The 18,842-nt window shown below is 24.9% G+C and overlaps 3 protein-coding genes across 3 annotated transcripts; 1 reads left to right on the top strand and 2 right to left on the bottom strand.

Moving 5' to 3' along the window:
* Positions 1 to 1,368: 1,368 nt before the first annotated feature.
* OCT59_028246 (uncharacterized protein) lies at positions 1,369 to 4,982 on the bottom strand (the record flags this gene model as incomplete). The annotated part of the gene is made up of 3 exons (XM_066147164.1): positions 1,369 to 1,427; positions 1,507 to 1,679; positions 1,763 to 4,982. 3 exons carry the CDS (start codon positions 4,980 to 4,982, stop codon positions 1,383 to 1,385), a joined length of 3,438 nt encoding a protein of 1,145 aa, XP_065993903.1. The 3' UTR covers positions 1,369 to 1,382.
* Positions 4,983 to 8,148: 3,166 nt separating this feature from the next.
* OCT59_028245 (uncharacterized protein) lies at positions 8,149 to 9,934 on the top strand (the record flags this gene model as incomplete). The annotated part of the gene is made up of 3 exons (XM_025313196.2): positions 8,149 to 9,595; positions 9,667 to 9,797; positions 9,896 to 9,934. The coding sequence occupies 3 exons, from the start codon at positions 8,149 to 8,151 to the stop codon at positions 9,932 to 9,934; spliced, it is 1,617 nt and encodes a 538-aa protein (XP_025188023.2).
* A 6,730-nt stretch (positions 9,935 to 16,664) lies between these two features.
* OCT59_028244 (uncharacterized protein) lies at positions 16,665 to 18,319 on the bottom strand (the record flags this gene model as incomplete). Its single annotated transcript, XM_066147163.1, has 6 exons — positions 16,665 to 16,700; positions 16,865 to 16,936; positions 17,016 to 17,369; positions 17,436 to 17,618; positions 17,771 to 18,147; positions 18,310 to 18,319. 6 exons carry the CDS (start codon positions 18,317 to 18,319, stop codon positions 16,665 to 16,667), a joined length of 1,032 nt encoding a protein of 343 aa, XP_065993902.1.
* Between the last annotated feature and the right edge of the window lie 523 nt (positions 18,320 to 18,842).

Below are 18,842 nucleotides of genomic sequence, written 5' to 3'. Positions count from 1 at the left end.
GTATTTTACTGTAGTTGCACAAAAAAGCTGGTGATGGAGACCGTATACGATTCCGTTGATATCACCGTCAGACTCTTTTGACGAGTCTGAAAGATATTGAATTTGTAGTTCTTTTGGTATCTCTTCATGAATATCTTTATCGTTAATATCCGTTAATAAAATTTCAAAATGTAATTAGGTAATTCTACTTCCTTGATGTTGGATGGAAGCAAATATTTCTGGATCTACAATACATTGCTCCTTTGGAGAGTGAGGCGCCATCGCTAAAAAGGTGGATTACTTTAAGTACAAGATTCAGATGCAAAATAATAATATTAATGTTTCTTTTTTTTTTAGACATTGCAGCTTTTTGGCCAGTTTATTATCTTATCTCCAAAACCAAATTTCAACAATCCATCCTCTTAAAAAGCTCATCTTATTCTGGAACCATAATCTTTGTCATATATCATATTGAACTAAATTTTTTATGACTTAACAATGGGAAGTTGCATGGAGAATATGTACTGGTTGCTCATTATCGCTAATTTTGTAGGTTTTTCATTTCCAGACCAATAAGTATTATTAAGATCAGCTTGGATACAAAACAATATTCTCGTCTATGATATCTCCAAGGTGAATATTGACTTTGAATAGTTAAGATCCTTTGCTTTGTACAACCATTATAAGCTGGATCATTTGGTCCATAATGACTTTCCTCAATTAACTCGATTAATGCCTACGAATATAGACCATTGATGTTTACGCATTATTCTTGATAGTTGTCTTAAGGGTACCAATACCCTTGTAGAATCAATTTCAACTGGAAAAGCATTTACATAAAGATCCTCTCAATAAATCAACCAGTTTAGTGTTAAAAGTCATGATGGTTCGTTAAAAAAATAGTACGATTAGGTAGAAATCAAAATCAGACGATCGTTTACGCAACTGACTTATAGTTTCACCGGCACGTGATAATGTACAACAATATAAGCACTTCGGAGTTTGGACAATGAATTTTAATTTATTTTTAACTTAATTAGGAATTAAAAAGATATCGAATAAATTTAAAAATTTTTAAATCCCATTATTATACATACATGGGTTAATATGAATGTAAACTTTATTATTATTTAAATATATTACAAACTAATAATTTAAAACTATATTTCGATATTTACAATTTTTTTTTATTTATATATCTGATATATTTACTAATAACAAAAAAAAAAAAAAAAAAATAGTGACAAAAATATGTAAAATACCGTATAAATAATGTCCAATAATATTATTATACAATTTGATTATTCACATAAATTTTTTATATAACAAAAAAAAAAATATATAGATAATATTTACATATTTCTCTTCTCTTCCCTTGATCTTTTTTTTTTAAATTATTTTACTTAAAATCCAGGTTCAAATAATATCAAATATTTAGGTAAAGTAGCCTATTAAAAGTAACAAAAAATAAATTAAATTCATATAAAATTAAAATTCTTTTTTTTTTAAAAAAAAATATAAACTTACCGCATCTACATCAACAATAATAATATCACTAGTTTGAAGAGAAACAACATCAACAACAAACATAGCCATTAAAGAATTTTTAGAAGAAAAAGGAGTACAATTAAACATAGTTCTAGAAGTTGATAAACCACAATAACCCAATGATATGGCAGAATTATTAGCAAACCACATTCCTAAAATAAAAAATAATAATTAATTTTTTTCTAAAAAAGACTTTCAATTCCACTCTCTCTATTTAAAAAAGATCAGTACTTACTTCCGTTAAATCTACTATATTTTCCTTGATTACCATTTTGTATTATACCACACATACCACAACTAAATAAACAAAAATTACTATTCCCATTAATAAATCGTTGAGGATTACAACTAATTTTTGTACCATGGAACATTGTATTTGTATGTTTATCCAAATTGTTATTGCTTTTCATACTACTTATTAAATTATTTGTCGTCATATTAGAACCATATGAAGGATTATTTAATAATGTTTTTTTGTATTGTTCATGAGCTTCAACTAATTTAGTAGGCATTTGTAACTTAATTATAGTATGTATACGAGCATGTGGTAATCCTTTAAGGAAATATCTTTGTATTTGAATAAATTCATTATCATGTAAAGGAAGAACTTTTAATTGAGTTTTTGCTAATTTTGATTTATTTGTTGAAATAATTGCATTAGCAGAAGTATCCGAAGATGATGTATCGGATGAAGATGTAGGTGGCATACCATAATTATTATTATATATTGGTTGTGATTGATTAAGTTGTGTTTGTGTTACTTGAGCTTGTGCCATTTTTGCAGCTTGAATTTGAGCTTGAATTTGAGCTTGAAATTGGGATGGAAATTGTTGTGCTCTAGCTCTTTGAATTTGTTGAGATCTTAACATTTGTAATGCTCGAATTTGAACAGCCCGACTTTGTGCAGCTCTTGCTGCTTGAATTTGTGCGGCATGAAGTTGGGTTGCTTTTGCAGCTTGTACTGCTTTAACTGCTTGTGCCTGAATTCGTGAAGCCTGAACGTTATAATCATAATAATTATTGTTATTATCATTTGTATAAGGAGTAAATCCTTGTGAAGATAGTTGAGCTTGACATAATTCACATATCCCAGAGCTAGAATAACATATTAATGTACAAACTGAACATCTTGTCATTACAACCAATCTTGATGTTGGATTAAAATTTAACTGTTGTTGAGACTGTTGAAGTAATTGTTGCTGTTGCTGTGGTAATTGTTGTGTTGGTAATCGTTGGAATACTTGAGGTGGCATTTGTTGTAGTTGTTGTTGTTGCTGCAATTGTTGTGAAGCCAATTGTTGTGAAGCTAATTGCTGTGAAGCCAATTGCTGTGAGGCCAATTGTTGCGAGGCAAATTGTTGTGAGGCAAATTGTTGTGAGGCCAATTGCTGCGAGGCCAATTGCTGCGAGGCCAATTGTTGTGAGACCAATTGCTGTGTGGCCAATCGTTGTGAGGCCAATTGTTGTGAGGCCAATTGTTGTGAGGCAAATTGCTGTGAAGTCAATTGCTGTGAAGGTAATTGTCGTGAAGTAAATAATTGTGAAGTCAATTGCTGTGAAGTCAATTGCTGTGAAGGCGGTCGTTGCAATTGTTGTTGTAATTGTTGTGATGGCAATTGTTGCAATTGTTGTGAAGGCGGTTGTTGCAACTGTTGTGATAATTGTTGTAATTGTTGTGGTTGTAATTGTTGCAATTGTCGTTGTGACGGTGACTGTAATTGTTGTGGTTGTAATTGTTGCAATTGTCGTTGTGATGGTGACTGTAATTGTTGTGGTTGTAGTTGTTGCAACTGTTGTGGTTGATGCGATGGTTGTTGTGGAGGCGGTTGTTGTAATTGTTGTGGTTGTAATTGTTGTGGTTGTAATTGTTGTGATTGTAATTGTTGTGATTGTAATTGTCGTGATTGTAATTGTCGGGATAGTAATTGTTGTGATTGTAATTGTTGCGATGGTAGTTGTTGTGATTGTAATTGTTGCGATGATAGTTGTTGTGGAGGCAATTGTTGTAACTGTTGTTGTTGTCGTGATGATGGTGATTGTAATTGTTGTGATGGTAATTGTTGTAATTGAGGAGATTGTAATTGCTGTGAAGGTGGTTGTTGTAATTGTTGTGATTGTTGTGATTGTTGTGGTAGTTGTGATTGCTGTGGTAGCTGTGATGGTTGTGGCAGTTGTGATTGTGGTGGCTGTGGTAATTGAGATTGTTGTTGTGGTTGAGATTGTTGTGGTGGTTGTTGTAATGATTGTGGAGTTTGAGAATAATAAATAGAATTATCTTCAATTCCATCATTATTAAAATATAAATCATTTTCAGTAACATTATAATCAGTTGTAACATCATAATCCGAAAGATTATAAGAATCACCACAATAAACGTTACAATAATTATCATTATTGTTAATAGAATCAGTAAAATTTGAAGAAATATTTTCAACGATATTAACGTTATTATTAGAATTTAATGAGGTTTGATTTTGATCAATTTTTTGTTGTTGTTGTTGTTGTTGTTGAGTAGAATTTTGATTATCCAAAGTATATAAATTTTGATTATTATAAATTTTATGATCACAAGGATAATCCAAAGTACTAAATTGATTTGATGAGAAATCTTCCGTAGAAGAAGTAGAAGGAGGAGGAATAGGAGAAGAAGATAAGTTAAAATTTTCAGGTAAAGAATTTAATGATAAATTTGGCATAATGGATGAAGAAGAAGAAGGAGAAGAAGATATTGTAGTATCATTATTATTCATAATAATATTCCCATTTGATGTAGTATTCGTTGTTGTTATAGATGATGAAGAAGGAGATGGAGAAGAAGAAGAAGAAGAAGGAGAAGAAGAAGAAGAAGTAGTAGTTGTAGTAGAAGGTATTAAAGTATTTATACCGGATTTAAATAATTTTGTACGTTTAAATGGTTGTTGTTGTTGTTGTTGTTTAATTGGTTGCCTCTTTGTAATTCTTGAAGGATTTGATATATTTAATAAATTTGTTCCATTTCCACTTTGAGAATTTAAAAAATTTCCACATAATCTATTATTTAATCTAGAATTTAAACGAGTCTCACCATTTAATACAGTAATATTATTATGATTATTATTATAATTATTATTATTATTATTATTATTACTAGATTGAGTCCAATCATTTACTTGACACATCATACTACAATAACCCCCAATTTTATTACCATCATCATTAATAAATCTATTATTACAATCGGATTTTTTACATATTGAAAATTGATTATTTCTTCTTTGTTGTTGACTAATAGATTTAATTTTATTAAGAAATGATGAAGTGTTAGATAATGAAGATGATGATAAAGGATAAGGAGAATAAGTAGTATAATATGTAGGAGAAAATTGAGTTGACGGTGATGGTGAGAAAGAAGTTGTATTTGTAAATTGTGAAGAAGAAGAGGAAGAAGAATTTGATGGAAATTCTGTACAATCCATAACTTTTTTTTTTGAATTTTTTTATAAGCACTATAAAAAAAAAATAAAGTTAAAATTTGGTTAACGTTTTTATCTATCGAAAGAAATTTAAAAAAGTTTAAAAAAAAAAAAAAAAACACAAAAAGTATATATATATATATATGTTATGTATATATATATAAAAAATTAAACGAATACAAGAAAAGATCAAAAGAGAAATAAAAGAAGAAAAAAAAAAAAAATGATCCGACATACCTTAAAAGTAAGTTGGTCCTTACATTTTGGGGTTGTAAAAAAGTTTGTACTTTAAGTAAACTCTTGAAAGTTGTTTATCGTTCTACAAACGTTACACTTGAATAAAAAAAATTGACAAAGAAAAAAAAAAAGTGACCCATAAAATTTTTATAATGATGCATACATACATATAATGTTGAAAATGTTATTTTAAAAAAAATTTATTCTTTTTATTATTTTTAATTTTTTTTATTTTTATTTTTAATTTTTTTTTGTTCAAAAAAAAAAAAAAAAAATTATTTTAAAAAAAAAATTTAAATTATATTCTCTCTCTTTTTTTTTTTTTTTTTTTTTTTTTTTTTTTTTTTTTTTTTTTTTTTCTTTTTTTTTTTTAAGGTTTTTATTTAATATTTGAACGGGTAATCAAAAATGTGATATAAAATTTATCATAATTATCATTCAATCATTCATTGATTTTCAAAATATTTACCTGATTTGCAATTTTTTTTATCTCTAATTCGAATTCGGAATATTAATAATAAAAAGAAAATTGATTGGATCATTAATACATGAGGCGCAGTCCAATCCCCATTAAATTTTATTAAAGAAAGGGATGGGTGAACCGGTGAGTCATAGTTTGTTATATATGTTATATGACGGTAAATAATCCGAAAAAGGTATTTTATTAATGTGCATATTATTACGATAAAGGTATGTACCACGAAAAAAATTTTTTTTTTTTTTAAATTAAAATGAATAAAATATTTCAGTTTTAAATGAATAAAATAAAAATGGAGTTATGATAGTAAAAAAAAAAAAAGTTTTGATAAAATTTTAAATTCTGGTAAAAAAAAAAAAATTTCCATTTTGTTCCATTTGAATTTATTTTTTTTTCCCATTTGAATTATTTTTTTCTATTTGGGAATTATCCATTTTTTTTTTCGGGATTTATTTTTTTTTTATTTATTTTATTTATTTTATTTTATTTATTATTTCCATTACATTATCTTTTTATGAAAAAGGGTCGGTTGAAATTTTTTTTTTTTTTCCTTTATATATTTATATAAAAACAATAAAAAAGTTGAAATCCTATTTTACAAACTGCATCATTTATAACTTTGTAAATAAATAACAATGATGCATATTTCATGTGTAATTTTCCAAAAAATTATGAAGAGAGAAAAAAAAAGGAAGATTATTAAAAAAATATATGAAACTATGAAAAAAAAAAATAATGTTTTTTTTTTTATTTTTTTTTTTAATTAAAAAAAAATTAAAATTATTCATAATAATATGAATTATTCTAATTACAGATAAATAATAATAATAAATTTTATCATTCATTGATTATTTATTATCATTCGATTATTCGATTATAAATTATCGATATAAATTATCGATTATTATTCCAATCATTTATCGATTATTATCATTTATCACTTATCGATTATTTGATTATTATCCATCATATCATTTTATCGATTTATTATCCATCAATTTTGTTGTTTAAAATTAAAAAATGTTTCGTATAATCACGTGGGAACCATAAAAAAAGATCCGTACGTGAATTTTTCGAGTTGACCAACAGAATTAGAAACTAAATACAATAGACCAATAAACAAAATAAACAAATTAGACCAAATAGACCAACCAATTATTTTAAAAGTTCTAAATTGATGTAATTCCCGTTCGGGAAATATGCATTAATAAATTAATAAATTATAATGTAAAAAAAAAAATCATAAATTTTTTCTCAATCGGTATAAGTGTATAACGGCATTGTCCAAATGGGAATATCAGTAAATGATCACGTGATTTATTATTGTTTAATTGTTTTTGGGCAAAACAAGTCACCTTCCAAGCCTTCAACTACTGAACAATTATTGACGTAACTAAATCGCCATATATATTAAATAACTGAAACTTACCAGGGGTAAAAAAGTAATCAAATATGTAAGGGACATGTTTGGATCATTTATGGTTAAAGAGAGTTACCTAGTAAAGTAGTAAAGTATAATAGTATGGAGTATAATAACATTAAATAGTTTAATAAAATCGGATCTTTTTCTTCAATATTTTTTTTAAAAAGAAAAAGATTGTTCGGATTGTTGTCAATATCAGAAAGTAATGCAATGTTATTTTAAAGTTTTATTTTTGCGAACGGTTCTTTTTAATGAAAACTTTTGGAGAAAAATGCAATGCAATACATTCTTATCCCCTTATTCGAATTTAAAGGTTAAAATTCTTTTTTTTTTATTATCAACTACTCATTTACCACGCGATAATTGGTTTCTTAATGATAGTTTAGGTAAGTTAAAGTTTACATTCTATTTTTTGGCCATTGTTAATATTTAAGCCGGATACCCGTAGATATATATATATGTATGGCGTACATAACAAAAATTTTGTATAAAGGACAAAAAAAAAAAGAAAAAGAAAAAAATTATTTTAAATATGTATATTCATGTGTTGTTTATAATGTTTATAATAACATAATTCTTATTAAAAATATTATATATATATATATAGGTATAAATATCTATATAAGTATTTTTAAAATTTTTTTTTTTTTTATATTTTGTTAGTATGTACCAAATTTGGTTAATAATTAAATAAGATTTCCGTTTTTGAAATTGTAATCCCGTTTATTTACATAAATATACCTCTTGAAATTTTCCATTTTTTTTTTTTTTAAAAAAAAAAGTTCTCTCTTTTTTCTCTCTTTTTTTTTTATTCTTTCATGCATCTTTCTTTTTTTCCTTATCAACCCTTTTTTTTTGAGAAAAAAAAAAATTAAAAAATTTCTTTATATATATATTTAAGTAAAAAATATTCCCTTTTTTTTTTCGTTTTATTTATTTATTTATTTTGTTTTATTTTTATTTTTTTTTGTTTTATTTTTTGTTTATTATTTTTTTTTTCTTTATTTTTTTCCTTTTTTTTTTTCTCACATATGGATCAAAATTCACCTAAAAAGAAACAGAAACAAATACTAGTTAAATTAAAATCATGGACCAAAAAATTGGTTACTACAACAAAAAGTAATACACCAACTGATGATGATAATGAATCTACTAATGAACAAATAGTATGGAATGATAAAATACCAAAAATAACTCAAAATACATTGGATGATAATGGATTAAGTTCAAAAAGAAATAGTAGAAATTTAATATGGTTACCAGAAAATATTGAAGCTAGTGGTACTTTAAATAGTGAGAATACGAAATCTTTAACCATGTTATCAACTATCGAAGGTCATAAAACTTCAAAATTCAAATCATCAAAATATGAAAAATTAAATTCTTCTAGAAGAAATTCACTTTTTGGTATAACGACAAGATTAAGTTCTCGTTTATCACGAATAAGTATAACGACAAATTTTAATAATAATAATAATAATAATAATCATAATAATCATAATGATAAATATCATTATCATCAACCTAAAATTACTTTACCTGAATTAATTGAAGATTCTTTTAATTTTGATTTTATATTTGATGATTTTGATCAATTATGTAAAAATGATGATCAATCAACTAATGATTTGGAAGATTTGGAAGATTTAAATGAAATTAAAAATAATTGGAATGAATCAAATGATTTAACTGTTGATTTAGAAGAAAATGAAAATAAATTAGAATCTATACATGAAGAATTATATAATGCTTTTCCTATTATTGAAGAAAAATCTTTTGAAGAAATTGATGAAAATATTGATGAAAAAATAAAAATATTTCCTGAATCTATCTCTTCTACTTCTTCTTTAATATTTCAACCAATTTTATCATCTTCAATACATCTTTCTTCGAATTCTTCAAATCCTTCTCCTTCATCATCTACTGAAATTCAAATCCGTCGTATAAGTTTTATTGAAGTGGAATGTTTTAATTGTACTTTTATGAATCATCCAACAAGAACGATTTGTGACTCTTGTAATGTTCGTTTACCAGGTCCTTCAGGTCGTTCTTCACAATACAGTGTACCTAATAATAAATCTAAATCTATTATATCTGAGAGTAATTTTCCTCTTCTTACGAGAACTCAAATGATTTTGTTGAAAAAAAGTGATAATGATTATATTACTGTTAAAAAAATGTTTTATTCTGAAATACCTCGTGGTGTTATTAAGGGAATAATTAGATTGGATATGCCATCTAAATTAATAAAACTTCATGAAAAGTATAAAAATAAAGTTGCAAAACTTGCTGGAAAAAATGTTGATGATGTAACTTATAGCATGTTTCATGGAACTACTACTTCTACTGGTTGTGATCCTGATCGTTTTTTAGAAAGAAATTATCCTTTATCTGAAAAATCTTTTTGTAAAAAAGGTTGTGGAATGTGTGGTATTATTCAAAATGGTAATAGGAAGAAATTTTCAAAGCATAACAAAAGTAAGTATGAAAAGAATTCTGCTTCCCTTTAATTAATGTTAATTAATTTCTTTCTTTCTTTTTCTTAATAGAAATGTGGTTTGCTAATAGCGCTTTAATATCTCGTGATTATACTGATGGTAATCATCATACTAAAGTTATGTTTGTTGTTGATATTGTCGCTCAAGAACATAATTACATTCTCGTGGTTAACAAAAATAAGGTACGTATTTACGTCGTATTACATCTTATTACGTTAATATCTATAATTGATTAATTGATTAATTTATTAATTGATTAATTTCAAATTTAAATTTATAGGCCACACTTCCAAGATTCATGATATTATTTGACTCATAGCGTCAAGCAGCGTCACGCGTCATATCGTTCGTTATATCGTAATTTCGGTTATTCTTTATCGATTTTTTTTTAACGTGCTTAACTTTATTCGATAAGTTATAAAATTTTTTTTCGTACTTATTATTTATATATATATTTTTTTTTTATTATTTCGTATATTTTATCCTATATTCACAAACACGAACAAACACAAACAATTTATCTATTATTCTTTTTTTTTTGTAAGATATATTTTATTATACACATATATATACACATATATATATTGTAAGTAGTTATGTAATTATGTTAAAAGTAGATACTATGTAATGAAAACCCTTAATTTATTTTTCCATCTTTCGAATCAAAATATCTTTGATAGATATTAACCCCTTCTTAATTTATTGCATCGAGAAAATTTTTACCTTTTTTTTTTTTTAAAATAACTTACTTATTAAAATGTAAGTTGTGATGTAATGGATATCGAATCATAATATTTGAATATGTGATTTGTTATCTAATGAATTTGTCTTTTTTCCTTTTTTTTTTTTTTTATATATATAAACGTGAAAACGACGACAAAAGTTCAAATTATGGCACAGTAGTGTATCACATGTGATCTCGGGTCTCTTTTTATTTATGTAGTACTCATAAAAAAAAAAAGGCCTCTCTGGTCTCTCTTAAGAATCATGAAATCCATGCGAATCGATTACAATCATGCAAAGCAATCAATCACAGGGATACACCACAGATAATTTATTTTTTAATAGTTATTCTATTACCAAAAATATTTTTTTTTAAAAAAAAAATAAAAACTTTTACTTAAAAGGAGATTCGACAAAAAAATAAATGATTTGCTATTAATGAATGTTTCTTTGATCGACCAAAAAAGATAATCAAAAGAACATTTGACAAGGAAAATTGTTTGTTTATATATTTATATTATAAAACCTTATGCTCGGACGGTTGCCTAAACTTGTTTATGATTTCTCACGACAAACGTATTTGGTTTAGGTTACGAGATTTGTTTTTGTGATTTGTGATTGTGTCCCCTGTTCACAACATATTAAAAATAACCAGTTCAATCTATTATTATACTGAGTTATTCATCAATTATACATGCATCATGCGAAAAGGTTATATTTTATATATATATATTTTTTTTAATGAGAAAATTTTCTTTCTATCAACGAATGGAGAAAAAAAAAATTATTTGTTTCATCTTTGTGTATTTTTTTTTTTTTTTACTTTTTTTCAAAAAAAAATTAAAAATTCTTGATTGAAAGGAATCATTTAAATTCCTTCATTTAAATTCTTTGAAATGTTCCAATTAGAATATTTGATATTGTAATTTATTATAATATATAAATTAGGTAACAAAACTTCATAGGTATACCTTATACCAAATAATTAAATAATTAAAAGTATTTAACCAGTTTCAACCGGTTTTACCCGGAAATGTTACAATCCGATGCAACCGATAAACACCGATTTATCGGTTGATACCGAAAATGTGTTCGTCGATCAAATACAGTATAATACCCAAAGTATCCCTCATTTTAATTTATCATTTTTTGATAATCGGATAAAAGAATTAATTCTAAAGGGAATTTTTATTTTGAATTGATTATTATAAAAAAAAAAAGTTTGCTTATTATCATTACTTCTTATGATTTTTAAGGGGAATTTCCGTAAAGTTCATACTTTATTGTTGCACTAAATACCTTCGCATATCTAAAAGTTTTACTTTACGCCATACGACAGATCCGACAGTTTTAAAAATCAAACACAACTGAATGACGATCTTTTACGTGTTTTTGAATCATTTACTATATTTACTACATTTACTCATTTGTTATTTATAATTATTAAATTGATTATTTCTTGTAAATTTCTTTTGATCCTTTGTTAGAGATCCTAAAGTTGATGAAACTTCATCCCCCCCTACACCGAGATCATATGATTATTGCCTCAAATCCCATCGATCTCGCATTACTTTTACAGCTATTTAATTTTGGTTTAGGGTTGTCAACTATCCTTGTGTCAAAATCATCACGATGCACTTTCTATTTGATAAAAATAAAAATTCTTTTTAAAATTCCTTATAAATCTATTTAAATGATTACAATGATCATTGGTCATTTCCAAATTAATTTATTCGATATTCCTTCTTACAAAATTCTATAAATCCATTTAAAATGAATACAATAATAATATAATGATCATTGATCATTCCAAAATTAATTATGATTACTCGAAATTCCTTTTTTTTTTACAAATTCTAAAATTCCTTTGTAAATCTATTTTAAATAAATACAATAAAATCATTGGTCATTCCAAATTAATCATCATTTATCCCTTAAAAAATTATTTTTTTTTTTACATCTCATATCAAAAAAAAAGTGAATATTTAGAATGAAAAAAAAAAAAAACCCCTTTCTCCAACTTTTTTTTTAAAGTATTTTATTTTAATCACTTTATAGAAATTTGAAAAACTTTAATTTAGTTATAAACTTTTATTTTTACTAACAGATTTAATGAAAAGAATTATCTTTAATAATAGGTTTGTGAAACTATTTCATTATAAAAAAAAAACAAAAATTATGTTTCATATTATAGTGTTCAATACTTTAGTTATATGAACTTCATTATTCTATATTATTACTATTGATATTTTATATTATAGTTATTTAATGTTGCAGCTTATACTTTACTTATATTTTTCTGAGATTTTTTATATAGATAAACAGATTCAATGGTAGTTACATTAATTAGAATAATGATATTTATTACATAATATTTTAGGGGTAAGGAGGTAAAGAAAAGTCTTAATGTATATAGTGTAATATAAGATTTTATATATTATATATGTAAGAGGTAAGGGGTTATAATTTATAATAAATGAATAAATGTTACTGCCTTTACTATGAATCTATAATTATACCAAATTATTTAACACAAATATAAGATCAGAATTACTTTATCCTTATTTACACTTCCATAACTAGGCAGATCTAGGAGGTATACCAGTACAGTAGTATTCTACAAGTTGGACTTTATGAAAAAGAAAATAACATAAAAAGTTCTAAGCTATGATTATTATAGACATTTCAGAAATTTAAAATTATACTGTAGATTATAAAACATTTAATAATATATGATTTTTTTATTTTGCAATATAAAATAAGAATAGTATTAATTAAAATATTAAATCTTTTTTTTGATTATTTTATTTTTAAAGGTACTGAATAATTTCAATTAAAGCAATTTTTTGATTTATTGTAATATTTGAATTAGTGTGATTAGATGATTTATTAATCAATTATAATGAAAAAACTGGAAATTATAGATGTAAATTCTTTAATTAAAACAATTTAGCATTTCAATATATATCATAAATCATTCTGTAAATTGTAATAAAATGCTATATATTATAAATACCATAATGCCGTAATTTAATTTGACACTGTAATGTTATTTTTTAATTTAGTGCTATAATGCCATAAATATATATGCTGTAAATGAATAACTTTTTTTTTTAGGAAAAAAACTTTAATAAGAAGTTAATTATATTTGTTTTTAAAGTTAATATTAAAAAACTTTCCTTATCAGAAAGAACTATTCCTAAAAAAAAGTATATCATGAACTAATTAACTTCTTTTTCTTCTTTTTAGAAATATTTTCTTGTACTTTTCAAATTTTCTAAACCTTCTGATAAGTGAGGAAGAGTTTTTTAATATCTACTTTTAAGAAATAATATTAACTAACTTCATTTTTTTTAGAAATAGTTCTTGTGAACTTTTTGTACTTCCTAATAAATAGAAAAGGGTTTCAAACATTTACTTTAAAAAGCAATATTAAATTTGCTTTTCTTTTTTCTTTTTTTCCAATAAGCAGAAAAAATTTATTTTGATATTTAATGTAAAAAACAACACTAACTGTATTTTTCAATATATTTTTTGCAAAATCCAATTTAATAATATCACTTATTATTAGATTTACCGTATTCTTTCATTTTTAAGCACCATCCCGACTTTTGCCAAAAAAACTTGAAAAACAAAAATAAGCACCACCTCAAATTTGAAAATTTTTTTATATTTTATTCAAAATAAATTTTATTTTTATGATGCATCATTTTACAATTCATCTAATTCATCAGCTGAATTACTATCTATATCTACAATTTCCCTTTCATTTTCATCAATTTCCTCCTCTTTTTCATCTTGTCCAAACAAATCATTTTCTGACCCATCCATTACATTACAAATATGACTAAAAGTGCAAAAAAAAAGTGTAAAAAAAAAACTTCTGAATTTAAGCACCACCCTAAACTTTCACAAAAATTTTCTCCTAAAAAGGTGGTGCTTAAAAACGGAAGAATACAGTAAATAGTATGCTATATAACATATGTATAGATAAAATATAAACATCGGGAAATTTTTTGGGGAGCAGATCTGCGCAGATTTTCAGAAATTATATTTGCACAGATCTTATACCCTGACGCAAAACTAAAGCTCCGCATGAGCCGGTTTGGAGCCTTAAGCACAAGTCTGGTCGGCTCAGCTCGAAAAAAATTCTGGCCTGGAATGATGTCGTGCCATAAAAATTTCAGCTCAGCTAAAGCGGAATGAAACCAGATGATTTTCATGGCTCGAGCCAAGCCAGGCTCGAGCTTTATCTTCAGAAAAACGTTTTGCAACGTTTTTTTATTAAAGAATTAAAAAAAACGTTGCGAAACGTTTTTTTCTAAAATAATATAGTGAAAAAAACGTTTTCGCAACGTTTTTTTATTAAAGAACTTTAAAAAATGTTGCGAAATGTTTTTTTCTAATATAATATTGTGAAAAAACGTTTTCGCAATGTTTTTTTATTAAAGAATTTAAAAAAGCGTTGCGAAACGTTTTTTCTAAAATAATATAGTGAAAAAAGCGCGCAAGCGTTTTTTATTAAAAGAACTTAAAAAAATGTTGCGAAACATTTTTTTCTAATATTAGATAGTGAAAAAAACGTTTTCGCAACGTTTTTTTACTAAAGAATTTAAAAAAATGTTGCAAAACATTTTTTTCTAAAATAATATAGTGAAAAAACGTTTTTGCAACGTTTTTACTTAAAGAATTAAAAAAACGTGCGAAACGTTTTTTTCCAATATAATATAGTGAAAAACGTTTTTGCAACGTTTTTTATTAAAGAATTAAAAAAACGTTTTTGCAACGTTTTTTTATTAAAGAATTAAAAAAACGTTTTTGCAACGTTTTTTATTAAAGAATTAAAAAAACGTTGCGAAACGTTTTTTTTAATATAATATTATACAAAAAACGTTTTCGCAACGTTTTTTGTATGATAACTCAAGCCAGCTCGAGCTTTTTGAGCCGAGCCTATTACTTGGCTTGAGCTTTTGAGCCGAGCCTATCACCGCTCGAGCTCATTTCGCTTGGTCGCGAGCCACTGAGCCAATTTAATTGTGGCTCAGCTTTGGCCAGATTGAAAAGCTCGAGCCAGCTCGTGAGCCGGATCGGCTCATGCGGAGCTTTACGCAAAACATTAGAGGAAAATTCTAATAAAAAACTGCGCAGATTTTATAAATAATAATGTTCTGCGCGGATTTTTAAATAAAAACCTTTGAAATAAATCGAAATATAAAATACAATTAATATATGATAATTTATAGTCCATTTATATTAATTAATCATAATCAATTCTTTATTTCTACCAAAAAAAAACAACGTAAAATTCTGTGCAAAAATACGAATTATAAAAATTAAAGTATTTCAAAGAAATACAATTAAAAAATATAAAATTACGAATTATAAAAAAAATTAAAGTATTTCAAAGAAATACAATTAAAGAATATAAAATTACGAATTATAAAAAAAATTAAAGTATTTCAAAAAAATACAATTAAAGAATATAAAATTACGAATTATAAAAAAAATTAAAGTATTTCAAAGAAATACAATTAAAAAATATAAAATTACGAATTATAAAAAAATTAAAGTATTTCAAAGAAATACAATTAAAGAATATAAAATTACGAATTATAAAAAAAATTAAAGTATTTCAAAGAAATACAATTAAAAAATATAAATTACGAATTATAAAAAAAATTAAAGTATTTCAAAGAAATACAATTAAAGAATATAAAATTACAAATTATAAAAAAAATTAAAGTATTTCAAAGAAATACAATTAAAGAATATAAATTACGAATTATAAAAATTAAAGTATTTCAAAGAAATACAATTAAAGAATATAAAATTACAAATTATAAAAAAAATTAAAGTATTTCAAAGAAATACAATTAAAGAATATAAAATTACAAATTATAAAAAAAATTAAAGTATTTCAAAGAAATACAATTAAAAAATATAAAATTACAAATTATAAAAAATTAAAGTATTTCAAAGAAATACGATTAAAAAATATAAAAAAAATGATATAAAAAAATTAAAGTATTTCAAAGAAATACAATTAAAAAATATAAAAAAAATGATATAAAAAAATTAAAGTATTTCAAAGAAATACAATTAAAAAATATAAAAAAATAATATAAAAAAAATTAAAGTATTTTAAAGAAATACAATTAAAAAATATGAAAAAAATAATATAAAAAAATTAAAGTATTTCAAAGAAATACGATTAAAAAATATAAAATTACGAATTATAAAAAAAAATTAGTATTTCAAAGAAATATGATTAAAAAAAATAAAAAATATGAATTATAAAAAAATTAAAGTATTCCAAAGAAATACAATTAATCCTGAGGAAATTGCGAATCTAGATTATTAATCTAAAAAAAAATGATGATTTAGCTTAGTAAAATAATTCAATTAAGTGTATAATCGAACATAAATAATAACTTTAACTTACAAAATCATCATAATTTTCATTTTTAACTGAATCGCTGCTCTCTTCTGCGACTGCTGACTCGTATTAATTGGTTCTTTGACTAACTTCTTTTGCTTCTTTTTCAGCTAATTCCTCCATTATACGAGGAGTTATTTGCGTTTTATTTCTAAACGCTTGCTGTTAATTAATTATAGATTAATATCTGTAAAATATTAAAAGATTAAAAGAACTGCGAAAATTTGCGAAAATTATTTACTAGAAAAAATTTGACTCTTTTCATAACAGACTTGTCATTACACTTAATACTATAGCTATTGGGATTTAACAAGATGTCACATATTGATAGAATATACGCACAATGTGTAAAAGGAAGTTCTTTATCCCTATATTGTTTGAAAACTGAATGGCCAATTTTCGTTAGAATATCATGATTTTTGAAAAGTTCATAAAATGCATTACGCGTTTTTTGATTCTGTTTCCATTCAGCGATCTTCATAGAAGGAGAATTGTTATCTATGCGTTTCAATCGCTGTTCTCCAAAGACGGAAAACATGGCACTCCTGATACTTGCGGCAAAATCATTTCTCCTGCTTCTGCATTTAGTTTTTATCTAAAAAAAAAGTTAAATAAATATAAAAAAATACTTTTTTTTAACGATTATTAATATTTCACATACCTCTGCCAATAATTTATCTGAAAATAAAGAAATCCATGCGTTTTGCCCAATATTTTTAATGTAATATTCTGCATATTTAGATAAATATGTTTCTAAAGCCTTTCGGTACTCTATATCTGAATGATATAAAGACGTTGGAATAAGTTCTTTAGCTACATTTTTATATTTGGTTATTATAAGTATCTTTAGATTAAAATCAAGTTGATAATTTTTAATTAACTTACATTCCAGAAATCATCGCTTAATACATCACTTTTTGCAACATTTTGCGTATCTTGAATACTTTTTTGTTGCTGATCTCCAATATATCAACACAGTTTGTAGATGGCGTTTACCTTTCCATCTAATACATTCATGGCATAATTAAACTCTTTCACAATTAGGTAACGTTCACCCTCTACAATATGTGGTTTTGGTAAAGGCTCACGGGTATCACTTTTATCGCGGTTATCATTATATTCTTCGTTATCATCGTCATCGACGTTATAATAATCAATTTCTTTATCAAGGTCAATTTGCATTGGACTAAGTATGGGAGTTGGCATTTTCAAAGTTCTTTCATAACTTATAGAAGTTACAGATGGTGTCAATGTAGTTGAAACGGAAGTTTCAGTATGCGCAGTCCTGACTAAAAAATTCTCGCGATTTGTTGAGGATTTCTCACGATTTGCTGGAGTAAAAGAAACAGATTTAACTAAAAATCTTTCACGATCTACATCAAAATGGAGTAATGAGTACGAAAGGACCAGTAGGTGATTTTTCACAATCTCTGCGTGGATCTTTAGGAATTTTCTGAAGATTCTACTGTTGGCGTTCAGCAAAAGTTAATTATAATGTTAAATTGCAAAATATCAGCATCTTGACGACTAACTACCTGATAACATTTGTGCAAATATATTTTGTTGGCTTTCATTCTGTCCTTCAGGAACGTCAAGTGCTTGTTTTCTTCTTTATCCTTCAAGAACGTCAAGTGCTTGCTTTCTTTTTTTTGAGTTTTTTTGCATTTTTTGACCTTTTAGACGCCATAATCACTTAAATTCTAAATTTGTAAAATTTGTATAGGAAAAATATTGCAGAGAAAAATTCAAATAACAATTAATTCGAAAATTGAAAAAAAAATGTTAATATGCGACGATTCAGCCAACCGAAAAAAATGAAAAAATTCTTACATTATAAATAATTGAAAAATTGTGTAAGGTTAAAAGTTTTGCTGGAATTTTTTTAAAAAATCAGTTACTCCTGAATTAAAATATATTTAAGGATCAGTAAATTAAATAAATTAATTATTGCGACGATTCAGCCAACCGAAAAAAAATAAAAAAATTCTTACATTATAAATAATTGAAAAATTGTGTAAAGTTAAAAGTTTTGCCAGAATTTTTTAAAAAAATCAGTTAATCCTGAATT

Source organism: Rhizophagus irregularis, chromosome 8 (genome assembly GCF_026210795.1).
Source record: "Rhizophagus irregularis chromosome 8, complete sequence".
Classification (NCBI taxonomy): domain Eukaryota; kingdom Fungi; phylum Glomeromycota; class Glomeromycetes; order Glomerales; family Glomeraceae; genus Rhizophagus; species Rhizophagus irregularis.
Note: the sequence above shows the minus strand (reverse complement) of the source record. Positions and strands in the feature narration are given on the sequence as shown.